Consider the following 14,685-nt stretch of genomic DNA (forward strand, 5'->3'; position numbering starts at 1 on the left):
TCTGATATCATTAGAAGCCTGCCAGAACAGACTGGTGAAAAGCAAGTCACAAAATATTTCTCTTTAATAAAACCGGCCAGAGCTTATTTAAAAAAAAAAGAAGAAGAAGAAGAAGAATATGGTCTGGGAGGGCTAGTCAGAGGCAGAGAGAGCCCAGTGCGGCCCCCAACTATGAGGAACAACCCCCCCAACCAAGAAGCTTGTTAAAATGCAGATTCCTGGGCCATGTCCCTAAGGGTTTTTTTTCTTGTTTTGTTTTGTTTTGTTTTTATGTCCCTAAGGTTTTATCTCCATAGTTCGGTGGTCCAGCTTGGGCACACGTATTTTATTTTCATTATATTTATCTTAATATATAATATTTCCATGTGCTGGAAAATTAAAAGGATACGATGATGTTAGTATTTCTGAAGCTGGGTAACGGGTACGCAGGGGCTCATGATACTGTTCTCCCTACTTTCATTACACTCTGAAACTTTCTATAATAAAACATTTTTTTTAAAGTATGCAGTGGGGGCGCCTGGGTGGCTCAGTCATTAAGCGTCTGCCTTCGGCTCAGGTCATGATCCCACGGTCCTGGGATTGAGCCCCACGTCAGGCTCCCTCCGTCAGGCTCCCTGCTCGGTGGAGAGTCTGCTTCTCCCTCTCCCACTCCCCCTGCTTGTGTTCCCTCTTTCGCTGTGTCTCTCTCTGTCAAATAAATAAAATCTTAAAAAAAAAAATTAAGGTGTGCAGTGAAGCTCAAAGGTTAAAACAATAAAACAAGCCCTTCCCTTTTTCCCTCCCCAGTCCCTCAGTCACCCTGTGCCTCATTGCCTCACCTTCCAGAGTTAAATGTAACGTTAGGTTGTTTGATATTTTTCTTGCTTCTTGAGGTAGGCCTGTATTGCTATAAACTTCCCTCTTAGAACCACTTTTGTTGCATCCCAAAGATTTTGGACTGTTGTGTTTTCATTTTCATTTGTCTCCATGTATTTTTTTTTTTTTTAAGATTTTATCTATTTATTTGACAGAGACACAGTGAGAGAGGGAACATAAACAGGGGGAGTGGGGGAGGAAGAAGCAGGCTTCCCGTGGAGCAGGGAGCCTGATGCGGGGCTCGATGCCAGGACCCTGGGACCATGACCTGAGCCAAAGGCAGACGCTTAATGACTGAGCCACCCAGGCGCCCCGCCATGTATTTTTTTATTTCCTCTTCGATTTCTTGGTTGACCCATTCACTGTTTTGTAGCATATTATTTAAACTCCATGTATTTATGCTCTTCCCAGATTTTTTTTTGTGATTGATGTCTGGTTTCCTAGCATTGTGGTCAGAAAAGATTCATGGAATGACTTTGTTGATATTTTAGAATTTGTTGAGACTTGTTTTGTGGCCTCATATGTGATCTCTTCTGGAGAATTTCATGTGCACTAGAAAAGAGGGTATATTCTGCTGTTTTAAGGTGGAATGTTCTGAATATATCTGTTAAATCCAACTGGTCCAATGTGTCATTCAAAGCCACTGTTTCCTTGTTGATTTTCTGTTTGAATGATCTGTCCATTGAGGTAAGTGGGGTGTTAAAGTCCCACAAGAGTACTGTCTTATAGATCAGGAGTCTGACACTGGGCTAAGATCAAAGTACATTCCTTCCTAGAGGCTCTAAAGGAGATCTGTTTCCTTTCTTTTTCCAGCTCCTAGAGACTGCCCACTTCCCTTGGTTCATGGCTCCTTCCTCCATCTTCAAACCCAGCAACATCAGGTTGAGTCCTCTTCACGCTGGCATCTCTCTGATTCCTTCTTCTGCCTCATTCTTCCACTTTTAAGGAGGTTATAGCCCTGTGATTACATTGAGCCCACCCAGATAATCCAGGATAATCTCCCTATTTTAAAGCCAGTTTAATGCCATCTGCTACTTTAATTCCCCTTTGGCATGTGTCCCTGCAAAATTCTTATGTTGAAATCCTTCACCTCTTCACCACCCCCACCATGGGGTTGGAAGGCAGGGTCTTTGGGAGGTTGCTTAGGTCATGAGGGTGGAGCCCTCCTGAATGGTATTTGTGCTTTTTTTTTTTTTTAAGATTTTATTTATTTATTTGAGAGAGAGAGAGCTGACAGAGAACACAAGCAGGGGGAGTGGCAGAGGGTGAGGGAGAAGCATGCCCTCCCACTGAGCCAGGAGCCCAACGCGGGGCTCTATCTCAGGACCCTGAGATCAAGACGCTTAACCGACTGAACCACCCAGGCGCCCCTTTGTTTTTTGCTGGGGCGTGGGGGATGTATTTTTTAAAAGATGATCTTATGTGTAGCCCAGTTTGGAAGTCAGATTGGGCCCCGGCTCAGAAAGAATATCCAAGTTTGAGTAGGGGGCTCTGACCTGGTTTCATTATTTATTTAAATATTCTCCTTACATAAAAAAACCAGCAAACAAAAATATCTTTTGAGATTAGTAACCGAAGCATGTTCAGCCAGGCCTGCCTTCTCCCCACAGCCACGGGAAGGAAACATCTCCTATACTCCACACACAATCCACAGAGGGCTCAGCAACTATGTACGGAAGAAATGAGAGAAGAAGAAGAAGGGAGGGAGGGAGCTCTCCTTACCATCTTCCTGACACTGGGTCTGCCCAGTTTTCCATCTGCCTCCCCTAGTGAGCCTGTTCTCTCTTCTTCTCCAGCTTCTGTGGCTACTTCCACTCACCTGTAGAAATAGGACACTCCCTCAGGCAGGGTGGTGGCATAAGAAATAATGGAGCTATTTCTGGAGCCCGCAAACAAACCCCAAATATTATAGCAAAAGTTGTCCCTTGTGCTCTAAACACTTAGAAAATGACAAGGGTTGGGGTGCCTGGGTGGCTCAGTCATTAGGCGTCTGCCTTTGGCTCAGGTCATGATCCCAGGGTCCTGGGATGGAGCCCCGCATTGGGCTCCCTGCTCGGCGGGAAGCCTGCTTCTCCCTCTCCCACTCCCCCTGCTTGTGTTCCCTCTCTCTCTCTCTCTCTGTCAAATAAATAAAATCTTTAAAAAAGAAAAAAAAAGGGGCACCTGGGTGGCTCAGTTGGTTGAGCGACTGCCTTCGGCTCAGGTCATGATCCTGGAGTCCCTGGATGGAGTCCCGCATCGGGCTCCCTGCTCGGCGAGGAGCCTGCTTCTCCCTCTAACCCTCCCCTCTCTCATGTACTCTCTCTCTCTCTCATTCTCGCTCTCTCAAATAAATAAATAAATCTTAAAAAAAAAAAAAAGAAAAGAAAATGACAAGGGCTATGGGAGCTGTGAGCCAGGGCCATGATTGAAGACCAAACTATATTATGTCTTATTATAAATCACAACACAGGAGTAACTGAAGAGAGATGCTGGCGGCTGTCTTTATAATAAAGCAGTGTGAAAATAAATAAAGGCAACATCATTAAAAATGGGAGTCGGGAAGCCTTCAGCGCGCAGCCACTCAGCCCCCAAACAGCAGGAAGCTTACTTCACAGAGCCCAGCAGGAAGTCTTGCCCAGCCCAGCAGCGAATGTACTCAGCCACTGAAAACCCGTCACCACCCTAAACCCTTGTCAACAGCCCCTCCCAACTTCTTTCTTTCCTCCAGCCCTTTTCATTCTGTCCTAAGTGTATTAATCAGGATAGGCTAGCTGCTGTAACAAACAACCCCACTCATTCCATGCCTTTTAACACAACATGAATTTATTTCTTGTTCATGGTCACAATACAATGCTGGGGTCAGGGAGGACCCACTCCACAGAGTCGTTCAGGGGCTCAGGCTCCCTTCATCTACTGACTCATCCATCTACAGCCTAGTGGTCTTCAGTGAATCCTCTGCTCACAGCCAGCAGGAAAGAGAAGAGAGAACACAGAGAACCACAGGACGGTTTCTAGAGGTAGTCCCAGACTCAACAGATGGCTTCTGCACACATTCCAGGACTCATCACATGATATCACCTAGTTGCAAGAGAGCCTGGTAATTGTCTAACCTTGTAGGAGAAAGAGGAGAAGCATGGATGTTGGTGAGCAACAGTGACCTCTGCCACAGTGGACAAATTTGGGGTGTGGCACACCAAGAAATTCAAGTTTGCCCTGGGCTCCAGATCACAAAAGGTTTAGAGGTAGGGAGGGCAGAGGCCACCTTGTTAGGGTGACATACCCACCCGGGGACCAGAGACCAGTCATCATCACCAGCAACATCATCAATTTCTCTTTCACTTTGGGTTTGTTGTGATGGTTGCTATTTCTCCTGCCTCTGGGCTCCCCAAACCACTGAAACTTGTCCGGGCCGTCAAACCCACTGACTGTATGGGGATGGTTTGTGTACACGTCCCTGTCCCAGCCTGACCATCATTTTACAACCTGTAAATGCCAAGGCACCAGAGGACTTAGCACTCATTTAAGATATGATCAATCACTGGATCTGAAAGACACGATAGCAAATGGGAAGGGGGACCTTTTAGTGGGCAAGGGAAAAGTGATGATGCTGTCCAGCAAGCACCAGGGGGTGAGTTGCTGAATCTTGCCACATCACCCTGGCCTCTGGATGTTTTGTCGCCGGTGACTAATGGGCCCCACCCTTGCTCCCATCAGCTGATTCAGAATCAATACAGGAGGAGACAATGGTTGTGGGTTCCAGGGATCCTCAAAGTCTTAGAGAGACCAGCAGAGCAAGCATGTCTGAGGGGTCTGGTGGACTGCAGCTACCCCCACCCCACCCTTACTACATGGACATGAAGTCTTTTTGGTAGCTACTGCTTTGAATTCAAATTGTCTGGATGTGATGGAGGTGAACTAAAATCCTGGAAAGTGCTCAGGGTGGCTACAGCCTCTGAACCCCAGGGTTTGGCCTTCTGGTGCTGGAGCTTTACGATCTCCTTGCTCAGTAGCAATTAGCCCCTGGGAGAATCACCCTCGGGTGTGAACTCACAAGATGTTGTCATCCCAGAAAGTAATGGAATGATTTCTATTGGCAGCATGGTTGCACGGTGGAGGGGGTAAGTGGAGGCCATAGTGGGCTCATTAACTGTTGAGCACTAAGTGTGTGTGTTCATCATCACGTTAGCCAACAAATATGAAATGCCAACTGTGTGCTCATTTGCATGGGTGCACTAAGAATAGGAGGTGCAAATTAGGCTCCTAAGACTACAAAGTCCCTGCCCTCAAGGAACTTGCCTCTGGAGGGCAAGGTCGGAGGCAGTCGGGGGTGACACCAAGAACAAGCTTGAACTCTGGACTCTGTCCCAGGGCCGAATTCTTACTTGCTTAACCTCAACAAACCTGTTTATCCATCTGCAATATGGAATCATTGCTACCTCACAAGAGCTGCTGTGAAATGAATGCGAAAATTATGTGATGAGAGGTTATTGTGAATCCTTGCAACGTATCATGTGATAGTCTTACTGGTTTCGTAAAAGTGCACATTCATTGTGGAAAACAGACAACACAGGACTAAAACTTTATGCACCTTTTCCCAAGATATTAGCCTCTGAAACATGCCTTTACTGGAGTAGCTATAATTAGGAAAACACATCCATGCACAAGACACTATCCTGGGCTTCAAGTATCACAGAAAGACGGCAGACGAAGGAGCTGGTTTCCTGGATGCTCCCGAGGGGCTGGGTGCAGGCAGTGGGAAGACCCCACTGCCCCTGGCAAAGTGGTCAAAATGAGTGTGGGGCTGAGGTGAAGAGAAGGAAGAGAGAAGTCCCTGGGAGGTACCAGCAAGCCATTAGGATGAGAACTCCGTCTGAATCTCTCCGTGTACTGTGTGGTTTAAAAACCTACAAGCCAAGCTCTATTCCCGACCCTCCTCTTAAAGCAGCCTCGGGTTCTGGGAGTTTGAAGGATGTGGTGCCCCAAACCACAGGCTGGTTAAAGGCTCCCCTATCCCTGGGTCAGGTGTGGGAAAGGCCCCTTCTGAAGGAAGGTGTCCAGAACGTGCTCAGGGATCCTGAGGCCCTGGGGACAATGGGGGAAGGTTCCAGGGAGGTGGAAGTTCTTTTATTCAGCTGACTGGCTCTCTGTTAGGCTGTTAAAATGCCGAAATCAAGCAGACAGGTCCTCCTGTCCTCCAGATAATCCGAGCACACGGCAACACAACGTGGGGCAGAGACAGAGGAACATTAAGGCTTGTGAAAACAATGAGGGGCCATTAAGTTAGTCTGAGGTAATGGGAGGAAAGCAGTCTCCAAAGAGGAACTCCTGAGGGAGTTGAGGTCACGCCCGTGTGGCCAGGGACATGAGCCGGAGGATTTCTGGGGCCAAGCAGGGAATGGGACAGCCCAAGAGGGCCCCTGGCTGATGAACTGCAGCTTTTCCTCCGCTGAGCACAAGCAAGGAAACACTCCCCTGTAGGAACAGCACACGCCCTCAGGCAGGACAGTAGCGTGTGAAGAATATTCCAAATCAAGGCAGAAGAACACAGTGCAGGGCCTCCCATGCTTTGGTATCTGAATCCCTGAGAGCTAATAAAGAACACAGAGGCCCAGGCCTGCCAAAGCAGGATAGGACCTGGGACTTGGTATTTGTACCCAGGTCCTGGGTGATTCTGACACCTGCCAGAGGCTGGGAACCAAGAACATGAGCTCTGCACACAGACTCCATGGATTTGAATCCCAGCTCAGCCACACGCCTCCTCAGCGACTCTGGCAATGCTTGTGATATGGACGTTCTAAGTGTACGTATCTCAGAGCTGCTGGAGGGTGGACTGAGCTGTTACCAGAACAGCACGGAGAACGGTGTCTGGACTGGAAGTTGCACTCTGGGAATGATACCCATTATTCTGACCTGTTTCAGCTGTGGCAGAAAGGTGCCTCTAGAGGAAGACAAAAACTTTGAAGGAAGGGATTTGAGGGTAAAACAGGATTATTTGATACATTTAACCGAGATTTTTACAAAAGCAAACAGAAAATCCTACTCGATTAGCTAGCCTATGCTACCAGCCAGTGAGCAGTTTGAGGCGTTTAAGCCAGAAGCTGAGTACCCATGTTGTAAAGAGAGCATCCACAAGAGGAGGGAAAGCTCCATCAGTTTATTAGAGAAAGCTGGGGTGCTAAGCACCCCCACCTCCCCCCTGGGCTTCCTTCCTAACCTGTCAGCTTGATCCTGGGGCGTGACGGAGGAATGATCAAGGTGTGAATGGCTTCCATATGGGTGCCCTGGCTGCAGCTATTCTGTGGGATACTTGGGAAGAACTTGAAGGTGAGACTGGAGAGGCAGTAATCAGGATCCAGACACCGGTTAATATGCTTCTAGAAGAACTCTCAGACATACTTGGCTGAACCCTGCGAACTCACAATACTCACTGTATTTCATTTCTGATGGGTTAAGGAGAGCTTGGCTTGGGTTAGTGAACTTGAAACTGCAGGCAAAAAATCAAGTGTGGTTAACAAGGTAAATGTTAGATGTGGGCCAAGAGGACTCCTTCTGGGGGACCTGTCCTGGCCTCCTCCGGCTATGTCCCTCTCCATGAGGCACAGGATTTGCAGGACCAGGGAAATGGGGACACCCAGCGCTTGTGTCCCCCCTCTCACCTACCAGACAAGTTCAGGTACCCATCTTAGACCTTGGAATCCCTGTCCAAAATGACCCAAGCCTGCCTCCAAGGCCTACGGAAGGAGCCTTTCCCCTGGGACCATTTTCACAAAGACGGTGCTGCCCCACGGTGCACACCCTAAGGCCCAAGGGCTGAGTGGCCAAGAAGTGGTGGTTTGCAATATGGTGACACTTGGGAGGTGTGTGCTGGGGTTTCCCTTGTAATGTGGGAAAGAACCAGGTGGGAAGAGAAGAGGCCTAGACCACAGGATGGCCAGCTAGGACACCACACTGTGGCACAGACCTGACTCTGAGAATTCTCAATTCAAACTTGGCCTTCCAGAACGTTATGTCACCGTTAGGAGGATGGAACGTATGTGGGCTCAGCTTGATTTTTTTTCACCTTGAAATATTAAGACATGGCGCATGGGTCTCCATTTGTATTCCTGCCTCTGGCTTTTACAAATGTTGGGGATGTGCCTGATGGCTAAAGGTATGTACCAGATAGGCCTCAATTGAAATACTGGAGTGTGCCAATTATTACGTGCCTTGGGCAATTTACTTGAACTCTCTAATAATACTGATGTTAAGGCCTTTCAATTGCAAGTAAGAATATCCCAATTCAAACAGACTTCATCATAAATAGGAATTTATTGGTTCTTAGAACTGACAAGTCCAGTGGCAAACACCTCAGGCGTGTCTGGATCCGGCAGCCTCACCAGCATCCTCAGCACGTGGTCTCTGCTTCCCTGTGTTAGCTTCCTTCTTGGGCAGGACTACCCATTGTAGTAAGCCTACATCCTACTTACCAAGCAATCCCCACAGAAAATTAAAGCTATCACTTTTCTAAAGATCTGGCAAAGTCCAGGGACCTGATGATTGGTTATAAGCCCACCATGAAGGGTCTCAGTCTCTCTCCTCTTAAGTCATGTGGATTGTGGATTAAGAGTCAGGGAAGTGTAGTTCACCAAACAAAAATTAAGATGCGGTTGCTGGGAGAACAGCTGAGGCAAAAACAATAGTGGGCTGGTGGGGATTAAATGCTTAGCACTCAAGTTAGCCGCTACTAACATGATCAAGAAAACGCGGATGGACTCAAATCGGGTGTGCGTGTGGAAAATGGAAACACTCATTTTCCAAGCGCCCCGAAATGGAGATTTGGAAATGCCCTGACAAGCTTAGAAGACACACTGGACTTGCGTGTAGGAATCATGCCTTTGGTTGCTGTGGTCGATCCTGCAGTGCCAACCCGTGCCCATCAGCACACCTCTGCCTGAAGAGCTGGGTGTGAAACCAAGCCATGCTCGCCAAGAAGACGCCTCTGCAATTGTGTAGAGAAGTACATGAACCCCCAAATTATTACGTTACTAGATCTGTGGCCAATTTGGGGCAATGTTCAGTCTATCTAACCTGAGATAATCTACTATCACTGATGACTCATCACGACAGTATGTGTTTCCTACTCACCACCTGTAATCTCTAATTACAGGACAATCTTGAAGAGGAGGAGCCTTCTTACTTTGATGGAAATTGACCAAGACTATCAATAGGGCTTTAAATGTGCACCTTTGTGGTTTAAGTATTGTGTTCTATTTTTGATGACTGATAAAAATAGGCTATATACCACCATTGAAAATATATCCCCGGCCTTTTATTTTGAAAAATTGCAAACCCACAGAAGTTGAGATAGTAATACTAAAATGTTAATGCTGCCTTCACACACACAGAGTTTTAATCAAAAACACGCGGCGGCCTCTGCTCTAGGTTAATATCCAGATACCTTCTCCATGCGAAGCAGCCTCGACATTAGTGAGAGGAGCGGTGTCCTCAGGAAGTCTGTGACGACTTTTTTGTAGGGCTTCACTCGCCTCATTAGATACTCACGGCCCTGCAAGGCCCTCAGAACAGGATTTATTCCCATTTTACAGAGGAGGAAACAAACTCAGACGCCCAGTGATCTATCTGCTCAAGGTCTCAAGTCAGTTAAGTGACCCGGCCAAACCTGAAGCCAAAGACGTCTGACTTCAGTAACTCAACATACTACGGTCACTTGCCTCCCGGATACCCAGTGAAGAGTAAAGCCAGAGCCAAACAGATATGCAAAGAAGTGTTTTAGCCTCATTTTTCTGACAACCTGAAAGCAACTGTTCACCGGGACCCATGTGCATAGCGTTATTAACCAGAAGTCTGTTATCGAGAGCATAAAACCACAATGGAAATTGAGTGGGATGATGCACACAGAGGGTATCAAATGTCTGCTAACTGCCCCCCCGATTTGACTTCAATATTTATTGAGTGCTTACTCTGTCCCTGGTATTGTGCTTGGGGATACAGAGCAAATAAGACAAAGATTCTGCCCCTGTGGAGCTCACATTTCTGTAGCTTAATGAACAATCCAGAAGCTGCCAATGAGAGATTGGTGGGCGGCATCTGGCCCACGTTAGTGTTCTGTTTGGTCCACAGTGTTTAATTTTTGTTTTTATAATAAATCGCCAACTTCTAGCTTCTCTCAAACAAGCAACTTCTGCTGAATTCCTAAATAATAAGTAGCAGCCACCCCTACCCCTCACCCCGGACACCTGCCCTCTAGAGATCACTTCAGTTTCCCCCCATTTTCCACCATCTTACACCCAGGCCATTGTGGCCCCACGCATGCATTTGCATTTTCCCCTTGACATCCATAAGCATTTCAGCCGAAACCCCTGGAGCAAACATATATCCAAACAAGATGATTTCAGATAGCATTAGGTCACTACAAAATAAATAAAGTAAGCTAATGTGACAGGTGTGGTATGATTGGTGGAAAGGGCTACTTCAGACTGGGTGGTCAGGGAGGCTCTCTCTGAAGTGTAATTGAAAGGGAGACCTGAATAATGACAAGCACGACAAGTCTGCCAACAGAAAAGAAAAAGGCTTCCAAGCAGAGGGAAACGCACAAGCACAGCTTCCGCCTGAGGCAGGACAGAACTTGGCTTGGTCAAATCCGTAACAGCAAGGTTGGGGTGGCTAGGAGAGCGGTCACGAGATCACAGAGGAAGGAAGCCAGATTACATAGGACCTTGTAAGCCATGATGAGAATTTTGGATTTTATTCCAAGTGCAATGGGAAGCCTCTGGAAAGTTTTTGCTTGGGAACAATGTGATCTGGTTTACATTTTCAAAAATCACTCTGCTACGTAGAGAGCGACTTAACGAGGCGAGAGAGGAAGCAGGGGGATCAGTGAGGAAGCTACCTTATCACAGTCCAGTAGGTGACAGTGGCTCGGACCAGGATGGTAACAGAAAAGATGGAGAGAAGCAGATTCAGGTATATCCTGAGTCTAACCAAAAGAATTTTCTGATGGAGTGGATGGTATTAATGAAAAAGGGAGTCATTAGGGGTAACTTCAAGGTTGTGCCTTGTTCAAACATTTATGAGTTGGGGATGTCTAGGGGTGGCCCTGATTTTAGGGAGAGAGACAGCAAGAATGTGATTTCAGAGGAATACATTTTGCCAAGATTCAAGTCTCCCTGGATCCTCATTTCCCTTCTCCCACATTCAAGCAGTCTCAAATCCAAAACGTTTGAACTTTGAAATGCCTCATCTCTTACCAACTCTATCCCTTCAATTTCAAATCCATCGCCTACGTCCTGATTCAATCCTCTCTCTTGCCTTGACTTTTACAGCAGCGTCTATAGCTATGAATTAACCAGCAAAAAGCACTTAACAGCCACATGTCCCTCTCTCCCACCAGCCATCTCTGATGGCAGCGATCATGTCTTGTTCGTATTTATCTCCAGTGCCTCGTGCAGTGCTGAGCACAGGGCAGGCACTGAAATACCTGACAAACTGAAAAGAGATCCCCTCAAAGAGGATATCACCTTGAAGACAGGAGTCCAATCTTGGATTCCTATGATTCCTCTACCCAACTTAAAGCAGAACCAGATACAACATGTATGATCAAGTTCCAGAAACTTCGCCTTCCCAAGAGATGTATTTCTTTCCCTTTAATTTAGTTTGAAACTACACTGAGTCCCACTTTTACCCGGTAGTTAGTTAGTGAGATTGGCCGACAGACAACATATATTACTACTCTTTTCCACTTTTCTTCCAAATCTAGGGACTTTATACGTGCATACCTTCACAATACCTTTCTAATAAGCAGGTCAAGAACAAATCATTCTCCATTTTCAAATTAAAAAAACTGAGGCACAGAATGGAATCCCTTAATTCCTTTTCGACAGAGTTAGGAGCTTCGCCTGGATTAAGACTAGCCCTTCCCTGACACCACACCACAGTTCTGTCACTGGATGGTATCCCAGGCTCCCAACCCTGCCAAGACTGCTGGTTAGTACTCAGGTGTCCCCCAGGTTTTGCCTCCACAATTACAAACTCCTTTGGGTACGAGGGTGTGTTGCCACAAGGTCAAGGCCATGTCCTCTCTCTCTTCAATTTACTCTTTCCCTCCGTGCCTGGTGAAGACAGATTCCATCCCTTGGGCCCAGGAGAAAGAGAAGCACCTTGGTTATTAGACTGGGAGGTCAAGTAAGGCCAGGAGTCACAACAGGCAAGAAGAGAGAGAGAGATCAAAGTAAGCAAGAATAGTTTCAATGGGGAAAAGGGAGAGAGGAGCCACCACTGAGAAAATCAGAACACGCCTTTCAAAAGGCTTCCAGCTGCGGAGTACCTGGGAAGAAAAGCAGCAACCGTGGTGGCAGCAGCAGGCCAGGCCCTTCCTGCCAGGCCCTCCCAGAGTCATTTCTTCAAGGCACCCAGGCTTCTCAGCGCCTCCTGGGCCTGGCTCAGCTGCTGCTGCAGCCTCTGCCGGGTGCTCTCGTTGGAGGCCCGCTTCAGGAGGCCCTGCATTTCCTCCACCACTGCCCGGTGGCCAGGGGTGTTGTGGAAAAGCCGCACTGCGCGGTCCCCACAGGAGGCCAGAAGCCGGCCGGTGATGTCAAAGGACAGGTCAGCGATACACTCCCCATGGACCTGCTCAAAGCACTCTTCCTTCTCACCCCGCCGGGTGTTGTAGAGATGAACACTGCTGCCACTGGCCAAGGCCAAGACCTGGGCGTCAGGGGAGAGTGCCAGGCGGCATGGCATGGTGCTCGCCTCTTCAAAGCAGCCTGTCCTCAGCAAGTAGGGATCCTGCTGCTTCTTGTATTCCACATCTGTGTCCCACAGTTTCCACGTACCGTCCTTGGAGACCGAGGCCATCCTGCAGCATGGAAAATCACGGCTCTAGCCCCAACACACCCTGGGCAGGGAGGGCACTGGGACGGCATGAGGGGTTCCAGCTAGGAAGCCAACTGCACCGCTGGGCCTACTTCCTGCTGAAGGCCAGGCACTCTACCTACTGCAGAGCTGCTACGGAGATAGGCAAAAGGGCCCCGGTTGCCAAGAGGGGCTGAGAGCCACCGGTAAGACGTCAAGAGAGGATGCACTCACCTGCGGGAGTCATTGGAGAAAGCGAAGAAGTGGACGGCTGCAGAGTGCCCCTTCAGTTCAAAGGCTCGCACAACCTCCTGGAAGTCGCTTTTTTTCCCAAAGCAGACTTCCCAAACTTTTACATCTGGGGTGAAGCCACACGAGGCCACAAACCTGCCACACAACCAGGTTCCTTTACAACTTAATTTTAAGGGCATCTCATTTCTGCCAACCCACTAAACCTCGTTCCTGAGTAAGTTAATAATCATATGTGTAAATAACGCTGTGCCTTTTAAAACCGCTTTTATACACAGGACCTCAGTTCATCCTCATGATCACGCTATAAGATACATAACACGCCCACCCCAGCCTTTTAAAAACTATAGATGAAGAGAGACTAAGGACTTGGATCTAGGCGTCCAGATTCCACATCGTATGCTCTTTCCACTATTTGAAACTGGCTCTCTGCTCTGTCCCTGGCCACAACTTCTGCCCATCCCAGATGCCAAGTCCCTCCTTCCTCACCTGCTACAGGGAGAGATAGCAGCATGGGTATTGTTCATCTGGTTGGTGTTGATGGTAGACAGCACACGACCTTTCAGATTCCAGATGAGGATAGTCGTGTCACTGGAAGCAGTCATGATGAACTTCCCTGAGAGGGGAGGGGAGGGTGACATGAACTGAGGTCAATAACCTGACCAAGTCTCATTCTCTAAGGAGACACTTACAATGGCCTCTGCTGCCTCAAATATCCATGCTCCTCTCCTAAGCCAAGGGTCCCCACAGATAAGGATTTTGCTCAAGACTGCGGGTCTTACCTGCCTCCCCTGGGGACCTGCTATGGCTCTGGGACTCCAGGGGAGCCCAGAGCCAGAGCCCCTTTGTCACACTAGGTCTAGCATAACTCTCAGGCAGCGTTAACTCATTCAGCAAATAACTGGTGCTACTTCTTCTAGTCTTAGGTAAGCTCCACCCTCTGAATGCCTCTTACCTGTGTCCGCAATGCCAATGTTGATGATGGGTGCCTTGTGCTTTTTAGGAAAGTCCTCTGGGTTGGCTGTGAAGGTATAGCCCCCATCCTCTCGCTTGGTCATCTTGAAGACACGAAGGGTGTCTCCATTGGCCAGCCAGACGATGAAGGCTCTAGAGACAGGTACCAGACAAGGCACTCGTTCGTTTGGACATGGAAGCCTATGTGTGCCAGTTCCCATGCTAGGCTCTGAGGAAAATCATGGGTCTTCCTTCATGCCCCAGTCCAGCCCTGCAACTTAACCCCTTGGTTCAAAACCTCTTAATACACTTCAGAAGATAGGACTCTCATAGCTTTGGCTCCTCCTGTGTCTCTCTAGAGTTTAGAAAACCATTATAACAGCTTCCAAGATGAATCTGGAGCCAGACTTTGTTTGGTACTTCCCAAGTAGGAACACATCTTCCTCTCTCTGCTTCCCTGCTGTGCAAAATGCAGAGACCTCCAGGGAGCCCCAGGCACTGCTCAAGCTGTCCAGATAGTCTTTCTGCCACCCCCAGGGAGATCCAGGGTCCCCCCTCGCTATTCCAAGTCAGGTATGGGAAGGACATAAGCCTGGGGCTGGGCTTCTGCAGGCAAAGCTGAGTCCCACCTGCAGTCAGGGCTGAAGCGCACCAGGGTGGCATGGTCCAGCTCCACATTGGCTCTCATGCTGCGATGTTCCCGCTGCAGGAAGTCCTTGGTACTCCAGATGCGGACGGTGCGGTCATCTGCACAGGTGGCCAGGTACTTGCCATTGCTGCTAAAGTCCATGCAAG

The 14,685-nt window shown here is 48.2% G+C and overlaps 1 protein-coding gene across 1 annotated transcript in view; it reads right to left on the minus strand.

Annotated features, from left to right (window-relative positions):
* Positions 1-9,123: 9,123 nt before the first annotated feature.
* TBL2 (transducin beta like 2) overlaps positions 9,124-14,685 on the minus strand; it is a 7,450-nt gene continuing 1,888 nt past the window's right edge. The window contains exons 3-7 of the mRNA XM_081819540.1: positions 14,520-14,685; positions 13,892-14,043; positions 13,426-13,552; positions 12,922-13,074; positions 9,124-12,691 (exon numbers count right to left, since the gene is read on the minus strand). Of these exons, the coding sequence (XP_081675666.1) occupies positions 12,229-12,691; positions 12,922-13,074; positions 13,426-13,552; positions 13,892-14,043; positions 14,520-14,685 (1,061 nt within the window). The 3' untranslated portion in view covers positions 9,124-12,228. The remainder of the gene's footprint in view (positions 12,692-12,921; positions 13,075-13,425; positions 13,553-13,891; positions 14,044-14,519) is intronic.

Source organism: Leptonychotes weddellii, chromosome 5 (genome assembly GCF_054177405.1).
Source record: "Leptonychotes weddellii isolate Sample4059 chromosome 5, ASM5417740v2, whole genome shotgun sequence".
Classification (NCBI taxonomy): Eukaryota; Metazoa; Chordata; class Mammalia; order Carnivora; family Phocidae; genus Leptonychotes; species Leptonychotes weddellii.